This window comes from Lepidothrix coronata, unplaced genomic scaffold (genome assembly GCF_001604755.1).
Source record: "Lepidothrix coronata isolate B3197 unplaced genomic scaffold, Lepidothrix_coronata-1.0 Scaffold37, whole genome shotgun sequence".
Classification (NCBI taxonomy): domain Eukaryota; kingdom Metazoa; phylum Chordata; class Aves; order Passeriformes; family Pipridae; genus Lepidothrix; species Lepidothrix coronata.
The window spans coordinates 1,020,658-1,046,298 of record NW_016690217.1 but is presented as its reverse complement, the minus strand read 5'-3'; the positions used below and the strand labels follow the sequence as shown (position 1 = coordinate 1,046,298).

The 25,641-nt window shown below is 40.8% G+C and overlaps 1 protein-coding gene and 1 long non-coding RNA gene across 2 annotated transcripts; one reads left to right on the top strand and one right to left on the bottom strand.

The window, feature by feature from the left end:
- Nucleotides 1–173: 173 nt before the first annotated feature.
- REEP5 (receptor accessory protein 5) lies at nt 174–17,839 on the bottom strand. Its single transcript, XM_017812676.1, has 5 exons — nt 17,635–17,839; nt 17,470–17,563; nt 7,390–7,528; nt 2,283–2,451; nt 174–848 (listed from the first exon to the last, which is right to left on the bottom strand). The coding sequence occupies exons 1-5, from the start codon at nt 17,750–17,752 to the stop codon at nt 799–801; spliced, it is 570 nt and encodes a 189-aa protein (XP_017668165.1). The 5' UTR covers nt 17,753–17,839; the 3' UTR covers nt 174–798.
- On the top strand, nt 17,060–21,935 carry LOC108496183. The gene is made up of 3 exons (XR_001874375.1): nt 17,060–17,410; nt 21,042–21,099; nt 21,189–21,935. It is a non-coding gene; the product is annotated as an uncharacterized LOC108496183 (long non-coding RNA).
- Nucleotides 21,936–25,641: the final 3,706 nt, after the last annotated feature.

Genomic DNA, 25,641 nt, shown 5'->3' with positions numbered 1-25,641 from the left:
TTGGCAAAAAGTGGTTTGTGTTTTTTTGAGTGTGATCTGAAAAGGAGCTCTATTAACAATTTTAGAGGACAACTTTATTTAGCAAGAATAGGCAAGGAGTTGTACTTTAGTCATCTTGTGCTGATCTTTGCAACTTAATGCATCCATTTCTAGCAAATTACTTTACACTAATATAAGCTTGATCACTTCAATGAAGTTATTCTTTCCTATATATAGTATTTATCCATTGAAGAACACACACAACTGTGCCAAATACTGTGTTACAACAAAACATGCAGTGGTGAATAATTTCTATAATCAGGTGCTTAGAACATGTAATTTCATAATTTACAGCTTTACTGGTGGGAAATACATCCATTATGCCACCTCTAACAATAATTCCCTGTATATTTGAGAAGATCCATTCAGATTAGTATTTTCCTTATAAAACAGCTTTGTGCTACCAGATGTACCACAGTCAAAGTGTTAAGAGTCATTTCATAGACAAAGAGACAACTAAAGTGCAGAGCCTGAGGAATATATACTTTTTATTTACGTTACTGCAGAAAGAGATTACTGAAAGACTTCCTCTGCATGAAGATGAAGAAAATATTTTCATTAAGCTTCAGATGCTGCCCACTGCATTGCTTTTAAATAAAAATGCATACTCTCTATCAGACACAGCAAAGTAGTAAGTAAACTTACAACACATTCCTTTAATATATCAAAATGTTTCCAAGGCAATATTATTAAACTTATACCACAGTTCCCAGTAACATCAAGCTTCACAAAGGAGGCGGTGGGGAAACTTTATCCAGTTTAAGTGCTCTTCTTTTCTTCACCAAGTAAGTTCACTGTTGCTTTCTTGGCTACAGGAAAATAAAAGGAATTTTAATCACAGGCCTACAGACAAAGTGGGCTACCCACTGTTCTCAAGCTGCATTAATAAAATAATTTTCCTTTTAGGTCACAAAATATGGGCGCTGAAGGAGACACAACACAAAATAAAATCATAGCTTTTGTATACACATGCACACAGATATAGTGATGAAAATAACCAGAAAAGATTTTAAAAAATAAAACATAAGCAGGGAAGAGCACAATAAACATCATAGACTGCCTTAAAACTATGGTACTGGAAAAAACAGAGCTGCTTGTAGTGTTAAAGAAATACAGCAAGAAATACACTATAATGATAAAACAGGGTTGGAATAAAGTCAGTGTGTCTGTGTACATGCATATGCGTGCACATGATTTCTTGAAGAAAAAAAACTATATGTGGAAATCTTTATATAGAAAAAAAAAGGAAAAAAAAAAGAATAAGTGATGCAATGAGGACAGGAAAATCCCATGTGCAATGTGGAAGAACATTAATTAAGACACATGCCTAACAATGACGACTCAGGAAGAGTCATGCAGTAAAATTTCCAAGTATGGTTGGGAAAGGCAGATCATTTAAACAGACAGGAAAACTGCTTAAGTTCAAAAGATGAAATGAGACTGCATGCATTGTTTGGTAGAAAGGAGACTTAAGGTGCTTTGAAATAGTATATAAATAGAATTCCTTTCCAATGAAATTGAAATAAACCTTTGTTTTATCTACTTAATACTTTCCTTTCCTTCTTATTATTGCTTCTATTATTATTATTATTAATATTAACATTATTAAATGATTATCAGGCATTTTAGAGTACAAGGGTTCACTATAGAATGCAAGGAAATAAAAGAAAAAATTTAACAACCTACAGGCTGTGATAATAATTATTCTAACCAAATAAAACCAAAGCAATTTCTTTAAGAGTGGGCTCAGTATCTTTTGATCTCCAGAGGAAGGAAAAGTACAAAAACATATAGATGGGAAAGCTTCATTTCCCCTTTTGCTGTTTATTGGAGTTAATTGCTTTACTATACAGTTGGCAGCCCTTCTATACTACCAGGCATTTGAGGCAGTATTTTAGAAGATGTAAGAATACACTGAAACAATAACTGCATTTATGAAAGGTATCTTGTGAGCATGTTTGGAGCTGCCTCTAGGGAGAATATTTATAGTGGTATGTATAGTGGGAAGACACACAGACTATAACACTTTTTCCACTCATTCTAGCATAACTGCAATTCTAGCCAGCAAGATCCACTGCAATTCTCATTTCCTGGCACCTTCACCCAAGTTTACTTTCTCCATTATAACTTACGTAGTCCTCTTACATTTTTTTTTCCTCTAAACAATAAGTCTTAACTGTAAATAATAGAGTTCCCCAGGGAAATTACCCCTAGTTGATGTGACTAGTGAATGGTCTGCTCACCCTCTTTAGTGATGGTGTCTGCAGTCTCTGCAGCCTTGTCTTTCAGGTCTTTAACAACACTGTCCAGTCGAGCTTCGTGCTTCAGGAAGAAAGGCCGGATAATCCGATGGTAGAGGAATTCTGCTCCATTGGAAGGACTTGGAGCCATGCACCACAGGAGGAAGCCACACTGCAAGAGCAAGAACAACTGCCTAAGTGGCAGAAATGAGTAAGAGACAAGGTGTCTCCATGACTGCCACAGAATCGAGCACATTCAGAACAGTGCACCATCCCGTCCTTTCTGCATAGTCACAGTTCAGTAAGTGTGCACACCAGTATAGTTACAGACAGGGAATCTTTACACTGGAATAATTTCGTGGATAGTGATAGAATAAAGGAGGAGGGCTGTAGCAGTAAAGCTAATCTGGTATCAGGTGTATGCACCTTTTTTTTTTTTTTTTTCTTTTTTAAAATAGAACTGTAAAACCTGAACATTTCTAAAACATGTGGCACAAACCCGCCAAAAGGTCTGGGTCCCTAAATCACTTAAATTTGACAAAACATATCCCTGTCCCCTCTGCCTCCCTGCTTTGAAAATGCAGTGGGGGAAAGAATAGGACTGTGTGTATCCCAGGAGCAGAGATATATCCAAGCTACACACAGTGCACAGACAAGGTTTAGTGCTTTTGGATTGCACAGTTTAGGTATAGCTTTTATAAACACCATCTGCTCTCTAGAAGAAGACAAACAAAACACCATAGTATGTGGGGTAAAGTTTCTGCATCTTACAAAGGGGATTGGAAAGACAGTTACTACATGTACTACAAATACCTGTCTTTACTACTGAAGCACTTCTATTTGGCTTCAGTTTCACTGCCATACACCACACAAAGACAGGTATGCAAAGCAAGAGCAAACATGTAAGGGACAGGAAGTGCTATAGCTAGATTTTCTTGAGCTATGAAAATATATATAAAATTATTTTACAGGATAAAACTGCAACAAATTAAGTACATTTTCTCAGCATTTGTACAGTTCTTTCAATGCATAAATAGTTCAACATTATTCCATGTCAAAAACCTCTCCAGAAAATAAAGGTATAACAACTTTTCACAGACTATCTTATCCTAAACCACAAAACAAAACCACCCTCTGACTGTGTCAAAATTGCTTTGTTTTCATATCAGGCAGGATTCTGTGTTTGAGGATTTTCACACACTTCTGAGTGGAAAGGAAACAAAACACACAGTCTTCTTCAAGCAAGACTTCCAAATATTCTGGAATATCTCCCCTCTGTTCTTTTACAATAAGGGATATTGAGATTGAATGTTCTGTAGGTTCTGCTCTTCCCAACTGTAAAATTTTGGCTGTGTCTTCTCTGCAGTGCCGAACCAATTTACCGTCCTTTTGGGTGAGCTTTAAGCTTTCTTCTTTAAACTACTGGATCACGGTGTCAGAATTTAATGACTTAAAGGAGTGTTTGCCCAGAAGATAAAGAAAGGTTTTTCAAAGTAAAGTGTCCCACCAGGCACATTTCAATGAATTACAAGAAATAATTCAACATGCACCAGTAAGTAAAAACTAATGAAGTATCACTAAGTATGGTCAGAGAAAATAAAGGCAAAAAGTGATAGCATATCAATTTTCAAAAGCTTCTATTATTTGGAACTTATATAACAAGAAAAATATATAGTACTGTCTTATGTTATCTTTCATTAAAAGCTGAGAAATATACTGATTTTATTTCCTGTATAAAGAATATCTGGTCAATTGCCAATAGTTATTCTACTTCTCCCAATACACAAAAATGTTAGTTCTCCATTGTTATAGAAGAAACCCTCAGATGTGAGTCCAACTTCCTCTGAAACTAAGAGAAATTGAAATTTCCCTTTTCTAGTCTAGGAATAAAATTAGTAACTTGATTTTACAGCTCTGTCCTAGTCTAGTCAAGAAAAAATCAATTACAGACTTGTTCTCAAATATCTATTACTTTTTAAACGTACCTCTGATTTGAAACAGATGCATGTACACAATTTCTAGAGGACACACAACAAAGTTGCAAATCTCAGTCTTTTCAAACCTTGAGAATGTCAGACTGCTAACTTAAATTTATTTTCCCCTTGTGTCTCATGGAACTGAACTAATACAGGCTATTAAAAATAAGGAGGCTTGTAAGAAGGCCCAGAAAGCTCAGAGTGGTACACCTGTTAACTGGAAAAAAACCCCACAAAATATGTTCTTGGGTTTTGATAGTCTTCTGTCTGTAGAATCTTGGAGCTGGACATGGCCATGCTTGCTGTGTTTCTCAGCAGCAGCTCTAGTGTCAAACCCAGCTGTATTCCATTTTGTGCTGCCAGGGTAAAAACAGCTGCCAGGAGTAGATCCAGGTGGGTTAGACTGAGCTCAAGTGATTGCCCAAGGAAGTCACTTTATTGCCTGAATTCCATTCCCTCCTCTGGCTGGTTTGGAGAATTGCAAAGAACGTATTTTGTGGGGTTTTTTTCCAGTTAACAACTGTATTGCTCTGAGCTGAGTGCCTTGTAGCAAAGGTTTGCACAATGCACCCAGCATGATGTGTCTGCTACTAATTTTGTTCAGAAATGTCATTCTAGTATTTTGAGACAAAACTGTTGGTGGATCAAGGAGTCTCTCTCCTTCCCACCACCAAGAATATTCCTAGGATGATAAACTGCTGCTTTTACTGGCTACTGTGCTTTAATACCTGAATGCCACAGAAATGTTTAAACTATTAACAGAAGTATTTAAAAACAAATCACATACACATGAAATCATTAGTTGCATGCATGTCCTCTGCTTCAGAGAAAAATAAACCCAAAACAGATAAATTAGGAGTGGGCATTACAAAAAAAAAAAAAAAAAAAATCCCACAAAATCCAAGAAATCTCCAAATAATATTTAAGTGGAGAACAAAAAGTATATACAAATATCATAATGTATTTAAAGGAGTTCTTCAACATGCCTTTCTCCCACCTATAAAATCCGGTGTGCTGAAAATTTGAAGGTGTAAGGAAGGTGTTTAGAAATACTGAGCAACTAAAACTCAGTCTGGAGTGGAAGCTGCAAGCTGTATCAAATAAATGTGAATATTCAAATTTAGCACGTTTTGAAAATGAAAACAAGCTCGAAATTTTCATGAATGACGTATCTGAGCTTCTACTTCATGAAAGAGACATGGAGACATCATAAGCTGCACTACAAGAGTTCATGGATGGACTGAAATGTGGAAAACCCCTGCTTCCTCCTTTCCTCCATGTGGAGTAACTTCCATCCTTCCACCCAGTCAGCAATGCTTTCTGATTCTCAGCCAACACCTGGCTGCTTTTGTATAACAAAAGCAAACCTCTCCTACTAACCACTACTGAGGGTAAATACTTGACTTTTATTGTGCCTTCTGCAGCTATGGTAATTACACAGAAAGCTTGTGTAATTACATAATTGCCTCCTTGTGTTTGCTTTTGCAGAACTGAGAAAAAGTACCTTTCTCTTAAATCAACAGTACATGTAAATGTGGCACTTGTACAGTTTTATCAGAGCCATCTGTGGTCTTTATTTGCTGGGTCAACCTGAATTTCAATTGCGCACTCTTCAGAAAGAGAGCTGAGGTGGCAGGAAGAAATCATTGCCACACCTCTTACTGCCAAGAAGTTAGAAAAGAAGCTCTGAAAATGCACTCTATGAGTTCAGATTTGTGAGTATACACCACTGAAGACAATAGGTTAAAGTCATAATCCTGCTAAACTCTAAAGGGGAGTTGGGGATGTGAAATAAGCGGGTAAGCGGTTAAGAACAGATTCTTCCAGTGCCATAAGCAATCCTTCTGGATTCTATTCAGATCAGAAGAACCTGTAGTTTGATCACTACTGGGCTTGGTCTTAAAATACTAAACCAGTAAAATTTTCATGTGTTACCCACACTAAACTTCAACATTAGCAGATTCTTCTTAAAAACTTTTCCATTTTAAGCTTAATCATTTTGCAAACGTATTTTCATTTTTTATTAAAGGAAAAAATAAAGGGGGGGAAAGAGAGAATTAACTTCATGAGGCAGACCAGAATACTATTTGAAGCAGTACTATAAATATGTGTTTCTTCTTAGGGAGCTAAGGAAATGAGTTCCAAATGATTGTCACAGTTGAGGTCTGTTAAAGATTCAAACAATGCAGAGGTGTAACCAAGCCGACCAAGTCAATTTTTGCCTACAAAATATGACATTTCCTGGAAAAAGCTTTAGGCATCATCAGGTATTACCATTAAAATTTTAAATGACCCCACTACAGTATCAGCCAAGCAAATCCTTTTCAAGAATTCAATGGGACTAAACCAGGCTAACAAAACAAAAGAGAAGGAAGAGAACAGCCCACTGAACCAGGAGATAGGTAACAGTTCTTTAAGCTAAACAGTGGACTATCCAGCAAGCTAGAATATCTTCTACCCAACAGCATACATAGCAATCAGCTATCTCCTAGAATAATTTAACATGCTAAAGTTGATTGACACTTTAGTTCACAAACAAAGCACATTAACCAAATCATTGTCGGTAGTCAAAGCACACTAACAAATGCACATTAGCAACGAGCTCCTCTGGTACCTACCAATTCCTTTCAGGAAATTGGGCTTAATTAAAAATTAAGTCTGTAGGACTCAAACTATTCTTGTGGTGCAGTTTCCTTCTTTTCTCCCACAGTACAGATGTTAATACCTCCTTTCGCTGCCTTTGTGATTTTACTCTTCACTTCTACTAATGCACTTAAAGCAAAGGTAGAGCCACTCTGTGGGGTTTACCATGTGCTTTCATTTTGTCCAGATTCACCTGAACACCAAGAACTGTCTTTGGGTTTTTTCTTTATGGGACAGTTACACTCTCTTTTTTTTTCTAAAACACAGCAGACCTTTCCCTGCCACCCATCCCAATTTCCTCCTCTTGCCTCACAAAACCATTAGCTGTAAACAGATCGCTTTCATATTACTAAATTACACATAACCAGCATCTAAAAATAAGGTGTGACCCTGGAATGATTCCAAATGAATCTGCTGTCGTCTATCCATCCTTGGAGACATTAAATCAAAGGTCTCATTTTTCAGGAGAGGGGTCACATGAACTAACATACCTTCATCATGTAGTAGAAAGGGAACCAGGACAGAAAGATATCAGAGAAGAATTCAGCTATACTGAAAACGCCATACACAACCCAGTAAGTCAGCCACTGTGTGTCATCATCTTTGTTGGGACTTTCAATGGCCTTGATTCTGCAAGGAAAAAAAACACCAAACAAGTGAGCAGAACAGTAGCATCTATAATGGTGAACTTTTTATGATTTGTTGTTATGTGTGAATCCTCATAATTTAATTACGCTAAGAAAACTAATTAGTATCTATCATACAGACAACGTGCCCATATCTTCAAGCAGACAAGCTTCTCTGTATGTCACACTTCAAAAAGAAAAGATACTCAAGCTGTGTGAGTATGATCACAGCACCTGCCTGGCCTTGCCTGTAACTAACAGGATCACCCTCCTTCTTAGACAGTCGTAAAGGAGTGATTAATAGAGTTGTTGCCTTGAATGAAAAATCCTACAATAGCTTAAATTATCAAAATGGGGTAACCTTGCCTACAGAAGAGGTCTGCACAGTGTGCACCCTTCGCTGCTGCACAACTTGGGGTTCTCAGCATCTACAGTGATACAAGACTGTCATCACCATTCTCTGTTTTTTTACAGTTAGCTCTAATAAATAGCATTTTAAATTTACTTATATGTACATACACTAGATTCCTCTTTGAAAAGGTAAACTTATCCATAAGATTTGCTCTAAGGACTACTTATCTCCATCACCAATTGTTTTGATCCAAAAACTAAGCCTACAGGACTTGCAAACTCTGATGTGGGCTACGGTATCAAGAAGAGAGTGAAGCAACCGCCAGTAAAGTATTGGGCTTCCTGCACAATGATTTAATGGGCTTTTGTTCTCCAGCTGCTAGGAGAATGCAGTTCAAGTTTATACACTTCTGAAAACTGGGAGCTGAAAGATGCACTTATGCTTCTTCAGTAAAAGTAGTTAAGTGGAGACTCTGGACTCACTAAGTTCCAGATTAGCACTGTAAGAAGTTTTAAAAGGAAGTGCTAGCAAATCTAAGCCTGATAATGTGAAGCTTAAGAGTATTAAAAAGCATTTGTCGTCTCCAGTCATGCCATAGGATTAAAATCTGTAGACTCATTTTAATGAATTTAGTTTCAATTCTTCTATCACTTATTCCTTTAATTTCAGATATTTTGTTGCTGAAGCAGCACCTATGGGATATATCAGAGGTGCAAAGTTTTCTGCTAGTTCCCTAAAAAAGGTTGAGAGTCAGGGAGGTTTACAAAACAGAGATCAGAGAGTTGGCTGTAAGTCCATTTCCTGGTTTGTGAATTAAGAAACCTTGTAGATTCCGTCACTGCCTGGTTCTGTACATAACGGGGGAGGGAGGGGGAGCTGGGGGAAATCATTCATGTGACATGCCTTATGTTATGGCAAAAGCACTGGCAGAATCACCACTTGCAGAGGGAACTGGTACAGCTACTGGATTGAGTTACTTTGAAATGCAACAAGAGGATTTGATACTGAACTCATGCATTATTTCTGCTCGGGTTTTTGGGTGGTCATCAGTGCCCTGCAGTGGGAAAAGCAGCAGCCCCTGCCATACCCCATCCTGCACAATAAGGTGATCTTACTGAGGTACAGCACCAGCACAACTGGAAGAACAGGTTTTCCTATTAAGAAACACTCAGTGTTAGGCAACAGGAGTCCAAAGCACTCTGCTCACAGTGCCAACTTCAGCTGCTTCTGCTCCCACTATAAACCACATCTTTTCTATGCCCACCCATCTCTGAAGTATTGTAATAACACTAGGTGAGAGGGCTGTACAAAAAACCCCCACCCTGAAACACCATAAGAATTAAGGAAGAGGGCTATTGATCTGTTTCCAAGGTGTGAAACTGTACTTCTGGAGGGAAAGAAAAAGTACAAGGACTAATAGGGATGTTAATGAGTGGTGGATAAACCGAGCAGAGAAAGGAACTAATTGCAAAGTTTCTCAGTATTAAGGAAAACGTGCTGTAGAGATTCATCATGTGAGTTTCTTTAGTTCTGCTGACAACTTCTCCAATAGAGGCATACAGGATAAGGCTTATTTTCCCACAATAAGCATGCTAGTTTGGTGCTTGGGAGAAAATGTTTTGCAGTTAAACTGCCAACAGTCTTGCTCTTTTCTAGTCACCATCTAAAGCCATACACGGATTTAAGGGAGCATTGTTTAATGCTCAGTAGTCACGAAAATCAGTTTTCATAAAAAGAAAAAGCTCAGAATCTCCAATTTTGTGGCAAAGTGCAGATAGCATATCACTGTGTTAATGGCCCACGCTCTTTATCTTCTCTCCTGTAGAAACAAATGGCCTTTTAGAGTTCCTAAATGCATGCCAAGGGCATGCTCCCTGTGAATGTTGGCCATCTGCTGCTGTAGTTTCCTTAAGGGGATACATGAACAACATGCTTTTATTGTGAGAGAGTCACAAGCAGCAGTACTACAAGTAGGCAAAACCCCATGTGATTTAGCCAGCTGATGCACCTCTAAATCCACACGTGGTTGCTTTCTTGCGCACTGTAGGGAACTGCACATTTCCCCTCCTTGTAAAATGATCTGATCCAGGTAGGCACTAGGTCAAATGCAGACCCCTACCACATCTGCCAGGTAACAGTCACATCAGCTCAAGCTGCACCTGGTAGCTATGGCTCCAGTTCCAATCAGAGAGAGAGGGAGGAAGGAAAAGTAGATACAGCAGAATGTCAGTGAATAAAAGTTTTAGCTGAAGTCAAGGAACGGTAAGTATTTTATAAATATTCTGCTTCTGAATGGAAAATATATCCCTCAGATGAGACTGTCAGTGGAAATCCAGTGTAATATGTCCCTGTTAACTTTTGCCCTTTCATTTATCTCCATCATTTGCTGCTTACACACTATTTCAAAAGTAAGTCACAGAAAATAGTACTTGTCCAAGAGCAAGCACAGATACCTTATGCTGATATATTATGTAGAATATCTGACTATATGATGTAGAATATCTGAACAGATAGGGTGTTTTATCCATTTATAACTACACTCTTTTGAACATGAGAATCACACCATAATTAAACTTAGTTTTTTAAGTTATTCTACAGGTATTATCCTGGTGTAATGTCCTGTACAATTAACCTCAGGAGAGACAGCATATACATTACTTCAAGCCAAGAACATTTTATTCTTCTCCATTTTAAGTCACAAATCAATCAGCCTGATACTCAAAATGCAATCTCCATCAACGAGTGAAAAGATACAAACAAGAGGCATTGACACTACATTCAGCTTTAGGATCACCTTTTTTTAAGTTATTTCTACATTGCAAGAGCAATTAAGTCAATCTCATTAGCACATAACATTAAGACTTCCTAACAAATGAAGGGCCATCCAAAGCCTATATAGCTTCAAATTTAATAAGAAAGTGATACTGTCATTTTTTAAAAGTTTTGTCTAATGCTGATTTGACTAAATTCCATGTTGCTTATGTGCAGTAATAACATATCACTAAGGATTTTATAGTGATTTTATTTATAGTGATTTTATTTATAGTGCTAACTAACTAACTATAGAGGACTTAAAGCCCCAAACAACTGTTTACAGTAGTTCTGCACACTGGAGGTAAGAGCAATCACTAGGAACAGCGCTTCCAGAATACCAGGTGGTAAATATCACAGCTCAGTTATTTTAAATATAAATGCCTGTCCAACAGCGAAATGGGCCTGCCATGGGCCAGCACTGCAACTTGTGCAGACAGATGGAGAGACAAGAAAAGCTTATTTTTCAGCCAGATCTGTTCCCTGATAACCCCTCTAGCTGGTGGTGCCAACCGGGAAGAAGGAGCACGGACTGTCATATCCTAAAGAAGCCCAGGACTTCTAGTCACTATGTAGCTACAGTATCAGAGCATGGGCACGGTTCTGACCTTGTGCATCCCAGAATCAGTCAAACTCAGGGTTAGATCAAGTGTGGTTACTTTATCCTGTTACGTGATAGTAACACAAACTAGTCTAATTTTAGTAAGTTGCCAAGTTCTTTCACTTAAAGCATCTGACTCACTTAAACAAAAAAAAAACCCAACTCTTTTCCAAGAAGACAGTGTTACTCCTGAACTAGCTGTGGAATAACAAATCATTGCTTACAGTTAATTCATACACATAGTACTCACAGGTAAAGTTATGAATTTGAGTGGGGAGTTTTATTGAGCTGAGCCAAGACATGGGAGGCAGAATTAAAGAAATGCCAAACTGTAGCGCTGTAGTCTCATTTGAAGTAATCACTCTTATCCCTGCAATTTACAAGGTGTAACTTTTGTATAAAGTCAGTCAACAAGCTTGAGACAAAAGATCAGCATCCCTTAAACCCAGTGCTCATGTTATAGTTAGGAAAGACTGGACCATTTTCCTTCAGTTTTCTAATCAGAGCTATACTGAATAAGTAGTCAGGCATATTTATCACCCTTTTAGCCAAGCATAACCCTTTTTTTTTTTTTTCCATTTAACTTAAAAAACCCTGAAACTACCTATACTTCTAGAGCTTATACTTACTGGTCTGCCCCACCTCTTTAGAGCAGGTTATAAAATAATTTACTTCTAGCTATCTACCCAGACACCCCCACAGAGTCAACAATCCACTGCACCACAGCCTGGTGCCTCCCTGTCATCCTCATTCCAGACTCCTCTTGGCAGGCTGCCTCCGCAACATCTCACATTGTTTCAGTGACACCAGTACCTGCGTATTTGGATTCACTTTATCATTTTGGCTTCTACATTTTCATCCATCAGCTAAAAGCCTTCTGTCTTCCATCTCTCCTCCTCCTCCTCACTGTCTGCCATAGCAGACCCATGCACTTACAGATATTGAAAAGATCTTCCTGCCAAAGGCACTTAACACAGCTGCTGCAGTTTAAGTCTACCAGTTCCCTTCTCTCAGAATTTTGTGTACCTAGCAGATGGCAGCAAGCAAATTAATGAAGGAGAGCAAGGGGAGACTTCACTGTCCATGCAGGGACAAACATAATTAGAGTACACCAACAAACTATATGACAGTAATAGAAGTTTCTCTCTGTATTTCTTAAAAGGAAATAGACTAAGGCAGCAGAAGGACCACACATGATTTTGCCCACCAGTGGAGTGAGTCCCACAGTCCACATGTTAACTCAGCACAAAACTAGGTTCCTGGGAGAAAAAAAAGAAGCATCAATACTTTTATTTCCCTGTTTTCTGTTCATTCTTGGCCCCCTTTCTCCTGGAACAAGTATCTGCAGAGCCAACCATCGAGCCAGTTCCCCAGCTCTGACTCAAGCCAAAACCAGCTTCCCCAAAACACATTCCCCCACACATGCTGGCTCTATTGCAGGGATTCAGATGTGTCAGTGCCTCAATTCAGAGTGGATCCATCAGTATAACATCTTTAGATTTTTAGCCTAAATTTAGATATGAAAGAAAAATTCAAATCTTCCTACAGCTATCATAATATTAGACTCTCTGCACTTAACCACTTGCTATCTCTAGAAAAGAATGCAAATAATTTGTCCAAACAACAGCTAAGATGGCTATTATTTCAAACAAAGCAGTCTAAAACCTAAAAGACAAAAAGCGAGCATTGTTTGAGGAACTGATTTGGCAGAGTATTTGACAAAAAAGTCAAATTATACTTTCTAGTGTCTGAAGCCCCATGAAAAGATTATCAGTCATGAAAGAAAACAGCACATGTGCAGGGGGATTTGGAAATTTTCTGATTATATTTACATTGGGCATTGTGAATCTGGTTAGATATACCAGTTCTCTCAAATCACATTCATAAAGCAGCAGCAGAGCTTTACTTCTGAACTTTAGCACATCATGAATCATTTGTCATGGAGGAAAAAAGTAACCATTTGCCGCAAAACTTGTCAAGAGAAAGCAAATTTGCTGCCCTGGCTCTCAACAAACACAGGACTGATTACGTTTTCTAAATAACTGCAACCAAAGAAAAGCAATGTTCCTGTTTTAAAGGTATGAAAGAAGCAGAGGAACTAGGAGACAGACTCAAGACACCACAACAATATTCAAATTAAGACTTGGCTTGAGTGTTTACACTTCTATATAACCAATGTAGATTGTTTCCTGCTTATAAAATGCCACGAACAACATTTACGTAGTAAAAACAGCTAAAGTGAAGTAACAGCATAAAATTAGCCAATGCAGAGAGAGGCATGATTGTACTACACTGCTTTTGTCCCTTGAAGACACTAATAATAAGTTCAGACATTTCACTGCCCACAGCTATTTTCAACTTTGCAATTTTAAACCAACCATGACAGCATTTACGAAATTTCCAAACCTTTGCACACATTTCTTAGTCATCAAAGGCTCCCTTCCTGCTCGAACTCTAATTTTTCTGAGGCAGTTAACCACCACTAGCTATGGGTGGAGCTACATTTAAACATGCTAGCTCTGGAAAGTTTAGAGAAGCAGTGAAAACTCTGGCAGTGGTGTTTACCTACTTGCCAACACTCACTTTTTCCATCTACTAGCCAGATCATTGCCTTGAGCAGAAGTATTGCTCGCTAGAAGTATAAAAAGTTGCTTCTATCATTCCTGGTAAACTTCTCAATGCTGGTCTACTTTTCTACTTTTGGGGACCAAAACTTTTCAATTTTGTTCCACAAGAGCCTGCAAAACAAATATTAGATTTCAACTTAAAGGAATTATTCTGTTTCATCATACAGAACCTGCAGAAAATTTTCAGGAATGAGATGAGACACTGTCTGACTTACTGGGAAACAGCCAGAAAACTACGGATTAATTTTGTCTGCGTTAAGAGACTCAGGTGGGCCCTTGCTGTGACATGCCACAGACTCTCATTGTATTGCTAAAGAAGAAACTCCTCTATGGATAAAAACACTTAAGTCATGTACAAAGCAAAGCTGAAGGTGAACAAGGGGGAATGAGGAGGGAAACAGCTGTACCTGCCAGAAGCTGTATCGGGCATTAAGCAGGGAGTTGCCCCCTTCCCTTGCACTGGCTTTGTGCCACAGTGATGTGAAAGTGGGCAGCAGTGCAGCTGCAGCTGTGCCCCTTCACACCATCTGCTGTCTAACCCAGCAGCCACAGCCTCCAGCTTTTCTCCACTGAATTCCTCATCTGCTGCATGGCACACACTGACAATGAATACAGAGAGTGACATAAACCAAAGAAAATAAACTGCAATTACACAAGGCCTGACAGGCAGGGACCTGCACACCCACAAAACTGTCCTGGTTTCATGTATGAAAAGATGGAAACCTGAGCTGAGTTATCCTTCTCAGGGTTTGTTTTGTTTCCAGTATATTTTCTTTCAGGCAGGTGTAGAGATGAACAGTAAAACTACCATGACCAAGATAACCCAGAACTGAATTCCCAGTAAAACAGATTTGGAATATGCTAGTGGGTCAACCACCTGGAAGCCTGTGTGCCATTTTAAACAACAGTGAGGACAGGAGGTGATGTTTCTTGCAGAACACAGACATCTGTCCCACTCCTTTACAAGTATCTTTTCTGCTGAAGAGAAGCTGGACCCAGTACTTTGGCCCTGCCCATGGCAGGTGGGCTGGAACTAGATGATAGTTTCTTCCAACCAAAACCATTCTACGATTCATCATTTCCCAGATAAACAATTCAGTCACTGACAATGGAGAAATGATACACTGACCTCCTCCACAAGAGACTAAAGTAAGTTATCTGGGGGAAAGTAATCTGGTTTTTCTCTTTCAGTACCTTTCTGAGACATTTCAGGCTTGGGTCCATTGTTGAAACACTTGTGTAAACATCAAACTAACACCTTGCACAATACATCCCATTTACAGCTCCTGACCTCTTCCAGAAGCCACGGCTTTTACAGCAAGAGCATTTGAGGGGGTGTGTGCAGCTGATGAAAACAGCTGAAAACTATTTTCTGTCCAGTGCTAGGAAGCAAAATCACCACTGTTAGTTCATATAGTAGGCTCTTCATCTGCCTTTTCAAGGGGGAGAGGCAAAATAGGAGAGAGGAATAAGCAAACCACTGTGGCTAGCGCTCTTTATGCTTTGGGTCTCTATACTTTATAAGCACAGGGGACAGCACCCTGACTGCAGTACATGATCCAGAGCAGCAAAAACAAAAGTAGGCAGAGCAAAATGTGGGAAAACGCCCCGTACCAGCTCTGGATTTGGGAGGGAAGGTTAAGCCCACCTGTGCTGTCAGCAGACTGCTCCATGGGCTGGAACCTGTCTGCAGGCTGCCACTGAAGGACACTGGCACACAGCACATCACATGCATTTTAAATTAGATTTTCACTCAAGATTATAAGTTTCTCATAAAATTTCTCATATAATTTTGTCATAAATATTTCAGCACTAAAAAGGCAGCTGAAGGAAAAGCATTACCTGAGCATGAGCTGGAAAAAACAGAGCTGGCATTGTATCCACGTGCGTGTTATTCAGCATATTTTTTTGTTTAAGTAAAATTTGTAGCCAAAGACAATTATCCCATTATTCAAACAAAAAAAAAAAGTTAAAACCCAAACATCCTACAGTACTAACATCTGGGAGGTAACTTTTCACATTAAGACACATTTAAAACCACATTCCAACATAAAAAAGAGTAGACACTCTACAAAAGGATTTTTAAAAAATTTTCAGACTTGAAAGAAAAAAATTGGAAGAGAAACCCTATTAATTCATATTTAATTTGCTACTGTCTTGCTTCTGCAGTTCTAGGAGCTTGTTTTACCAATTTACTCACCATCACTCCATATTGGAAGATTTAAGATACAATCCCAAAACAGTTTCAAAAGAAATTTAAAAATTTAAATAGGATTTTCCAAAGTAATTACATAATTTGAAAAGTGACCTGAGTCAGATACAAAATATTACATAAACATAATTCCTACACAACTTTGTTGTGAAGGTTTTGAAGCTTTGTTGGCTGATATTTTCACATTCAGATTTTATTGAAAGAAATACTTTCTGATCAATGTTTTTCACTAAAAATTACTTTTTAGAAAACAAAACTTCAGTTGCTCCAGAGTTCTTCGTTTGTGATCTCCTAAATCAGCAAACACTAGAAACTGTTGGTTGGTTTTAAGCATCACAACCATAAGATGTTTCAAGAGTCTAAAAGTAAGTCAATCTCTCATATCACTGAAAAAATAATAGCGAAGGAACCAGGATTTGACATGCTCAGGATCCAGTGGCAGAGAACATATTTTTAAAAGCTGCTGACTGTATTTAAATAGTTACATAAAAGGCAAGCACTGTATTTCAACAATACAGAAGTACAGCTGGGAAGGACTTCCATTTTATGAGTGTATTAGTTTACACACAGAAGGTTTTATTTAGCACATTTCTGCACGAGTTTGGAACATACTCCACTGTGGTCTTAACAGGGAAGATATTTTGGTCTAAGAACAATATAATGCATGTGAAAGGTTAACACGTTTTGTTTTGAAGAATATCTAAGGAGGCCTTCCTTCGAAAAATGAAGCATTTTAAGGTGTTTTACACTCAAGAGGAGTTACAATCTTTTCCTTTCCCCCACCTCCCCATCAGCTAGGTGGGTTTGGAGTAAATAGCACGCCTTAATGCACCTCTAACCCCAGCCTGCTACATTACCCGGTACTTTGTATCTACAGATGCTGGCACTGCACCAGTGCCTTCCAGGACACCCGGGAGTGTCCTCAACTCTAAAACATCGGTGCGAGTTTTAGCGAACAGCGTTGCTACAGCGATTCTCCCTCCTGTTACCAGCAGCCAGGTAAGACCCAGCTTACCGAAGATCTATCTCACTCTGAAGATGAAAATGCTGTGAACCCCAACCCAAAATATAAGGCGCTACGGGATCTGTTTATCAAGCGTGGAAACTACCCATGGGTAATTTACGACGCAGCCCTCGCCAGATGGAAGAAGTGGAAGAACTCTCGTCCTGTACTCAGCACCTTGCACCTGGACATCCCAAGGGAAAGGGGGGAGCGGGAAAAACAATCCTTCGGAGTACGGCCCCGGGGATGCCACCCTGGCAGACTCGGCACCAGCCGCGAGGTATGCGATTTTTGATTTTGCAACACGCGGCAAAGAAGGGCAGGAGTCGCGACACTCACGACACGTAGGCGGGGTAGCCGAAGCCGATGATGTTGCAGAGCAGGGATGCGCCGTATCCCACTACCAGGTACACGGCCACGGCGCCGAGGATGCCTGAGGAGAGAGCAGAGAGCCGTCAGCTCCCGGCGGGGTGGAGCGGGGCGCGGGCAAGGCGCGGGGCTCACCGGTGGCGATGTAGGTGCGGCTGACGCCGGTCTTGGCCTCGATGCGCTCGAGCACGGCGGTCATACAGTTCTTCTCGTGCAGGAAGCGGTCGAACCTCTGCCGCATCGCCGCGGCCATGGCTGTGGAGGTGGTGGTGGCGGCGCTGCTCGCCCGCCCTCCGCCGCAGCCCCGCTGCTCCCTGCGGCCCAGCGCAGGCGCCGCCCCGGCCCCGGCCCCCGCCGCCCGTCCCTGTGGCGCCGCGCCCGGGGGCGGTGGCGAGCGCCGGGGAACCATCTTCCGCCGGCTGCGAGCCCTTTCCGAGCGCAAAATGGAGTCTGGGGGCGCCGCCCCGCCCGGGCAAAGCAGGATTCTGTGTCATTTGGGGGAGCCCCGGGCGCCGACCGTGCTGATGCGCCGGGGGGGGGGGGTGAGGGGAACCGGGCTTGCTGCCCTCCTTGCACCGGCAGGGACCGATTTTTAATGTTAGACGTGGGGCCTGGAACATACATCCCTGCAAGGAATGTCCGCCTTGTTCGAGTGGTCAGGTAGCGAGTGCCCTGTATGAAGGACGGCAAGGAGGAGGGCACGCACGCGGCCAGCTCCAGCCCCCGAAAATTGCTCAATACTTAAAAAAAAAAAAACAAAAAAAGACACATCCCTCCCCCAAAGTCCCAGTACATCACACCATTGATTTCAGATGCGATTATCAAAACTCGGAAACGGATTTTATGCACCGACGTGATGCCACCAACCTTCGCACGGCTACCCCGGAAGGGAGGGTGTGTATGTGTGTGTGCGTGTGAGAGAGAGAGACTGATCTAAGGGCAGCAGCTCCCCGCTGTAACTGTACCCTGGAATTTATGGTGTGTGCGCAATGTTCTTGCCAACTAAATATAATTTACTGGCTGTGATGTAGTACTGAGAACTTCCTCTGCTGGGCTGAGTCTTCCCAGCAACTCCTCTGCATCTGACTCAGCATTACAACTAGTGCTGAGGTTCTCCATGCCTTCTTCAAATCTGTATTAGCTCCTAAGTATGCCAAAAAATACTAATCAGTCTTCTAAAGATACTTTTTTTGTGTGTGTCTTATCTTCACCTAAGGAAAAAATAAATGTAAGCAGAGCATTGTGCTATGGAGCTGTCAGTGTCTTGGGGGAAGGCGTCTTGCAAAGAATTTAAATTTAAATTTAACTGTTGAAATACCTTTTATTCTTTCCAGCAACTGTCTTATTAAAGGCAGAGGTGAGGAGAAGAGGGAGAATAATATCTAATCCATAATCCCATTAACTTTTTTTTTGGTGATAAAAGTTTTCATCTTGTTTAATAGAATCATAAAATACAGTTAAAAGAGATCTCTGGAGGTTACATACTCTAGTCTTCTGCTCAAAGTATGGCTAATGCCAAAGCTAGACCCTGGTGCTCAGGGTTTGGACTGCTGGGGTCTGAAAATATTCACAGATGGAAAGTGGGCAGCCTCCTCAGACAGGCCATCACTGTGCTCAACTGCAAGCAAAGAGATTTTTTTTCCTCATGTATGGAATTGAAATTTCCCTTGATGTCACATGTGACTGTTTCATCTTGTCTTTTGCCCTGATTTTCTGTACTTCTGGGGGTCTAGTTCATGTTAATCTCCAAACAGACAGCTGAAGGTAGCAATCAATGTCCCCACTTAGCTTTCACCTCTGGGAACAAGCACAACAATCCCAGATCCCTGACCCTCCTCCTATGCCACATGTTTCAGGCCTCTTCTTTTCCTTTCTTTGTTTGCTGTATCCGCACGATATGTCTTGGGTTTTACAGAGAACAGGGGAACCTGTTGGGACAGGTGTTACATAACATGAAGGGATCATCATGGCTAAGCTTCGCGAACGAAGATTTGGGAAGGTCTCTACCTACACTTGTTACAAGCGCGCTGGTGGCTAAAAAGGCCAGTACGAGATAGACAAGTCCGATTGCAAAAGGCACAGCAGAAAGACTCCTTAGGTGGCATACCTGCAAGACACGATTCTTTCTGTGTTGTCTTTTCTCCTCAAGAGTGATCCTGCGTGCTTTCTCAAAAGCATCAGCAGCGTTATAGTGTGTCTCCAGACCTCCTGATTGGAGGCCAGAGTAGACCAGTTATGTTGATCAATATGGCCAAGGCTGAGATGTTGTTTCAGGGAATCCTTGTGTCTTCTCTTCGGGGCTCCTCTCTTGCAGCAGCCGGTGACAAGTTCACCATAGAGCATGATCTCAGGAAGGCAGTAGTCCTTCATCCTGGAGACATGTCCTGCCCAGCACAGCTGTGTTCTCAGCAACATGGCCTCAATACCTGTAACTGCTGCTTGTTCAAGAACAGATTATTGGTCACATAATCTGACCAGTGGATGTTTAGGATTGTACGGAGACAGAGTTGATGGAAGCCTTCCCGGAGACGCAGGTGGTGGCGGTAGATGACCCATGATTCGGATCCATATAAGAGAGTAGACAGCACAATGGCTCTGTAAACACTGATCTTTGTACTTTTCTTCAGGTGTTTATTTCACCAAACTCTTTTAAGGAGTTTTCCGAAAGCACTATATGCCTTTGCTTTTGCTGTTGTCTGTCTCTCCATCACATGAAGGGATATGGTGCTTTTAAATTAATAAAGACTACTAACAGTGCCAGACATCCTTAAGAAATGGTCCTTAACAACAAGTGTGAGAAATTAATTCTTGGGTGCAAACAGGGCAAAATTCTATACCTGAGTTTAAAATACAGTAATACGATAAGTGTTAGCAACTTCACTGAGATTTCCTTTTGGTCACATAAAAAGACGGTGCTGTGTAGCAATTCTCCATTCATATAAGAATATTACAATATTCTCATGTGCCTCGGGGTTAAAAGTAAAATAAGGTAAACATCACCAAAGGTTGCAGAAAGCAGTGTGACTCTTATTTTGCTTATGGGTATGCTGGGATTTGGAAAAATTACAGGACCTGCTAAACTGTAAATGAGCAATTCTCAAACTGAAGATTTATGGACCTGAATCATGTTTTGCAGGAGTGCAAGAAGCCCCATGGAAACTTACTCTGATCTTTTGGGTTTTGTTTTCTCTTCTGTGCTTTCACTCTTTACAGCTAATAAAGTCCCTCTAAAAATTCTAGGTCTTTTCCATTATACCTGTAAGACTGAAGGACTAAGGAGGAGACCAAGTAAGACACAAAACTATTATAGAAAAGGGAATTTAATAAAAATGTTAAAAACAACTAAATTCCTGCTGAGACTTAATAATAACTTGCTATTTTCTTTTTTTGTTCTTTTATTCAAAACCAGACTCTTATGGCATTAATAACTCCCCCAGCTGATCTGTGCTAGATAAATGTTTTCAGTGTACTAGGATGTGCTGCATAAATTCTTTTTAGCAGTAAAGTGCATAACTATTTTGTTTATGATGCTTATGTTACAGAGCAAGAGCGAAATAGATTGTTAGAAGAAACAAACTGGAAAGTCAAATAGAAACAAAGGTAGGGTACTGTACTTAAAAAATAACAACACTCTTCCAGCACAATATGGAGAACATGCAATATTAGGTAGTCCTCTTTCTTGTTCCCAGGAAAACCTGAAAATAAGAACAAGGAAGGAACACTGTAACTTGAAAGAGCTAGCCTACAGAGGAAAGCTAAAGGAGGATTGCGTGACCTGCTCAAGGAACTTCTGCAGGAGAGGAGGAAAAGCAGAAAAGTGCAACAGGACTGTCCAGTAGAGGACCAGGAGGATGAGTGCCTTTCCACCTTGCAAGTTTTGAGACGACTGGTGTCCTAGACCTCGGAACCAAAGCACATGCAGTACTAGCCCATTTGTCCAGGCTACTCAGCCTTCAGCTGTAGGTTATCATGAAATACCAGAGCTGGCATCTAAAGTCACAGGCTACCGGAGGAATTGCACCCTTAGACCACATGCAGAATGACAGGCTGCCTGACAACCCACTGAGGGTTGTGCTCTGAAACAAACTAATAGAAAACATTATATTAGTGGGTTATTTCCTTTTCATTGTCCTCCATTCTTCATTTTCCCTTTTGGTACCCTAATTTTTTCTCTACCTTTATTTTCCACTTAACGCAGATTAGTATCTTTGCTTCTCCACTTTGATGTTTTAAGCTATTTAGTCTGATTTTAGGATCAGACTGGATAGAGACTTCTTTATCTGTCTTCAACACTGTATGTCTTTCCACCCTGAGCTGTGGAACAGGTGTATACTTCATAGACTCATAGAATGGTTTAGGTTGGAAGGGACTAAAGATCAATCAGTTTCAACCCCCCTGTCATGGGCAGGGACACCTTCCACCAGACCAGGTTTCTCAAAGACCTATCCAGCCTGACCTTGGACACTTCCAGGGGTGGGGCATCCACAGCTTCTCTGGTCAACCTGTTCCAGTGCCTCACCACCCTCACAGCAAAGAATTTTTTCCTAATGTGTAATCTAAACCTACTCTCCGTTTGAAACCATTCCCCCTTTTCCTGTCATTACATTCCTTTGCAAAAAGTCTTTCTCCATTTTTCCTGTAGCCCCCCCTTTAGGTAGTGGAAGGTGCTATAAGGCCTCCTTGGAGCCTTCTCTTCTCCAGGCTGAACTGCCCCAGCTCGCTCAGTCTGTCTCCATAGGAAAGATGTTTGAACCTCTGATCGTCCTCGTGGTCCTCTGGACTCACTCCAGCAGGTCCCCATCCTTCCTATGCTTGGGGCCCCAGAGCTGGACTTCCTCCAGCCATCTGCTTGGTGATCACACCCAAAGGATATCTATGTTACTTGGATCAGCTGGTTAAGCCTGTTTGAGTTTAGTGTTGCTTTAAGTAAACTTTGTCTTGACTTTTAGCATGTGATGTGCTTTACTGCATACTTGTCATGTATGTACAACAGTGTATACATCACTGCTGTTAAATTAATGATCACCTGCAAAGTCTTAAGGAAGAAATTTTCTGAGTAAAGTAACGCATTGTTAGGAAAAGCCTAATACAGATTTTATTGTACAGTCCCATCATTGTTCTCTACACATAAACTAACCACGTGATCACTGACTTACCTTTTTTCTATGTGTTTCCTATCTCCTCTTCAGGGTTCAGAGAACCTCTCCAGGGTTTAGGTACCATCATCATGGCCAGTCTTTGCGAATGAAGATTTGGGAAAGGTCATTACCCTTCGAGCCTGCGCAGTGGATTTTTTAGGTGAGACGCAGTGTGTGCTGAACTGAGCCCACCCTTTAATCCTAAGGTTCATCTGCCGGGGCCGAGCGAGCTCGGACAGTGGCAGTGAGGCCCTCAGGACGTAGGTTTGTTTAGAGTGACCTTCTCTTAGATGGATGGCCTTACAGGGCTGACGAGCTCCATCTGCCCGGAGGAGTTCCCTGACTGGGAATCGAACCTGGGTCGCAGCGGTGAGAGTCCTGCATCCTAACCACTAGACCACCAGGGGGCCCCTGTTTAGGTACCATAGTTCATCCAAATCTTCTACTGAATACATCTTGTTAGTTATTGTAACGTCTTGTGCATCACCACATATCTGGCCCTTTCTATGGGGCTTCTCATTTAATAAAAACCCTGCAGATTATTTTCAGGTCTTTGTGGTTCTCTCTCCTTAACAGTCAGGGAACTAAGATACACATGGATTTAAGCCTATATTTACATTAACTTTGTGTGGGCGATTTGCTATGACCTAAACCTTCCTTCAAAATATTTTAACTATTTATGTTTCTCAGCATGAGTTATATAGTAATGGTTATATAGTATATCCAGCATCTCTTGGGATATAGGTCTGTGTCAGCTCTTCCACTCATCTCTTTTCCCATGTAACACGCAGAACAAAGCAGGTGAGTAGTGCTTGCGTTGTCTCCTGGTATGCAAATTTGACCCAAAATACCAACTTGCAGCAACTGAGGGCACTGAGCTCCTATTGCTTATGGAAGTTAGTTCTTTTCTGTCCACTTCCCTGCTTAGTTATCCTTTGTTGGAGATTTTAGTGTAGAATCTGTTTATTGAAGGGCTGAGTGGAATGAAAGCCTTTTTCTGATGACTTAGGCAAGGTGAAGTCTGCAGTCTCTTGATTACAGATTCTCCAGGCTCTGCCTTTATTCCAATTAACATAAACTGCAAACAAATGTTTATTGAGTTCTGGATTTTGTTAGTTCTTGGCATCTGAGAGTGTTGTCCTATTCAATGCAATCCTCCACTTTGGTCAGCTTCTCCAAGCAAAACTTTCTCCACCCTCAACTGTTGCTTTTCCTGTCCAATGTCACTCCTCTTCTGAGGTTCCTTTCTGAATATGCACATGAGTGACCCTTTTTTTATTTGCTGCCACCTTCTCTCTTTGTCCAGTGCAAACAGACAACACAAATTATTTTCCAAATATCTTATTGCTGCCTTCTGACTGCCAAGGTTGGCTAATAAGCAGTGATTAAAAACCAGTCTGACCACATTACGGGGTGATTCTGCACATTGCTTGGAGCTGTGAGAGGATATGGGTACTGGGCAGGCTTCTCGATGCTCTACCTGGCCTTCTTACCATCCTAATTGCCCTGGGAGCTTGACAAGAGGGTGTTGCCAACTTCCCTTTCAACATATCAGTGTGTGCAAGTTCCCTGGAGGGACCTAAGTGTAGATTTATTTTCAGGGAAATATTATAACCTGAATGGGTCAGCTTTAACTCAACTTGCTTTGTAGGAGCTAATGGGTGAGAGGAGCGCGTGTTAGTTTAGCAAAGAAATTAGAAAGTGTACAACAAGGTTCTAAGTGACAACAAAAAAATGAAACACCAATGATACACCATTCCAAAACCTACTTAAGAACACATTTTTTCTTATATTCATGTAGTCTTTCAGCAGTGTCTCCAAAATGGAGCAAGCAGAAATGTTCAAATGTGTCTCTTCTCACTCTCCTGTGCTGGGGGCTTGCAGCACTGTCTACAAACTTTCACTATGTTCTTCAGTTAGTACGTTTCTCTTATGTTAAGCAGCTTATTATCCAAGACTTTTTCACAGCTTAGGTAACATTTGATACATTTACTTCTTCATTGTATCAGGTTGGGTATTTTCCAGACACCGGGGATGGGCTAAAAGTACAATAGATAACATGAGATGTCAAAGAGCATTTTCTAAACCACTTTCTTTCCCCCTCTTTATTAGCTCTAGGAGCTCCGGGTACCAAATCCACATGGGATGGCAGGAGCAGGGTGGGAATGTAGCAGGGAAAAACAGTAGTAGGAAGAGTACTCTGATACCTGAAAGAATGCAGATCATGTAACTTTTACAGAAATTCCTACGTCTACCCTTTTTGGTAAAAGCTGAACTCTCTGGATCCCTGAGCAATGGGATTTATCAGTCACTCGAACCCTTCCCTCTGTCCCTCTGTCTAGCCATATTAATAGTTCTGCTAGTGGTAGACTTACTTTCCTCTGCCAAAGTACTTCTTTAAGTCAACACTGATGTGATCCACACATCACCTCAAATATCACAGTAATAAAGGTGGTGGAGCAAAAGTCACTGTCAAATACTATGGAGTGGACTTTGGAGAGGAGAGCACCAATAGATGTAAATGTGCTGATTTTACTAAGATAGGGCTCTGAAGTCTTCTTACAGTATTGCTCCTTCTATACCTGGTTGAATGCCCTTTCCTTGTATTCTGGAGCTATTATGGAGTCTCTTGTCCTTTGTTATAGCTTTGAAAAGGAGGCAAAGGATACATTTCTCACTTTCTGTACCCAACAGTTAATAAATGTGTTGTGAATATACATACTTTTTGTGTCTTCAGTGTAACACTGGGCTGGTATCTTTATGTGCTGGTTTTGGCTGGGGTGGAGTTAATTTTCTTTAGCTACCAAGGGGCCGTGTTTTGGATTTGTTCTGAAAACAGTGTTGATAATACTCCACACTATGGAATGCTCATGCTCCGTATATAAAGCTGTGGTGAGAAGAAGGAAGTAGGAGGATATTTAGAGTGATGGGATTTGTGTTCCCAAATCACTGTTACGCGTGATGGAGCCCTGCTTTCCTCGGGGTGGCTGAACACCTGCCTGGT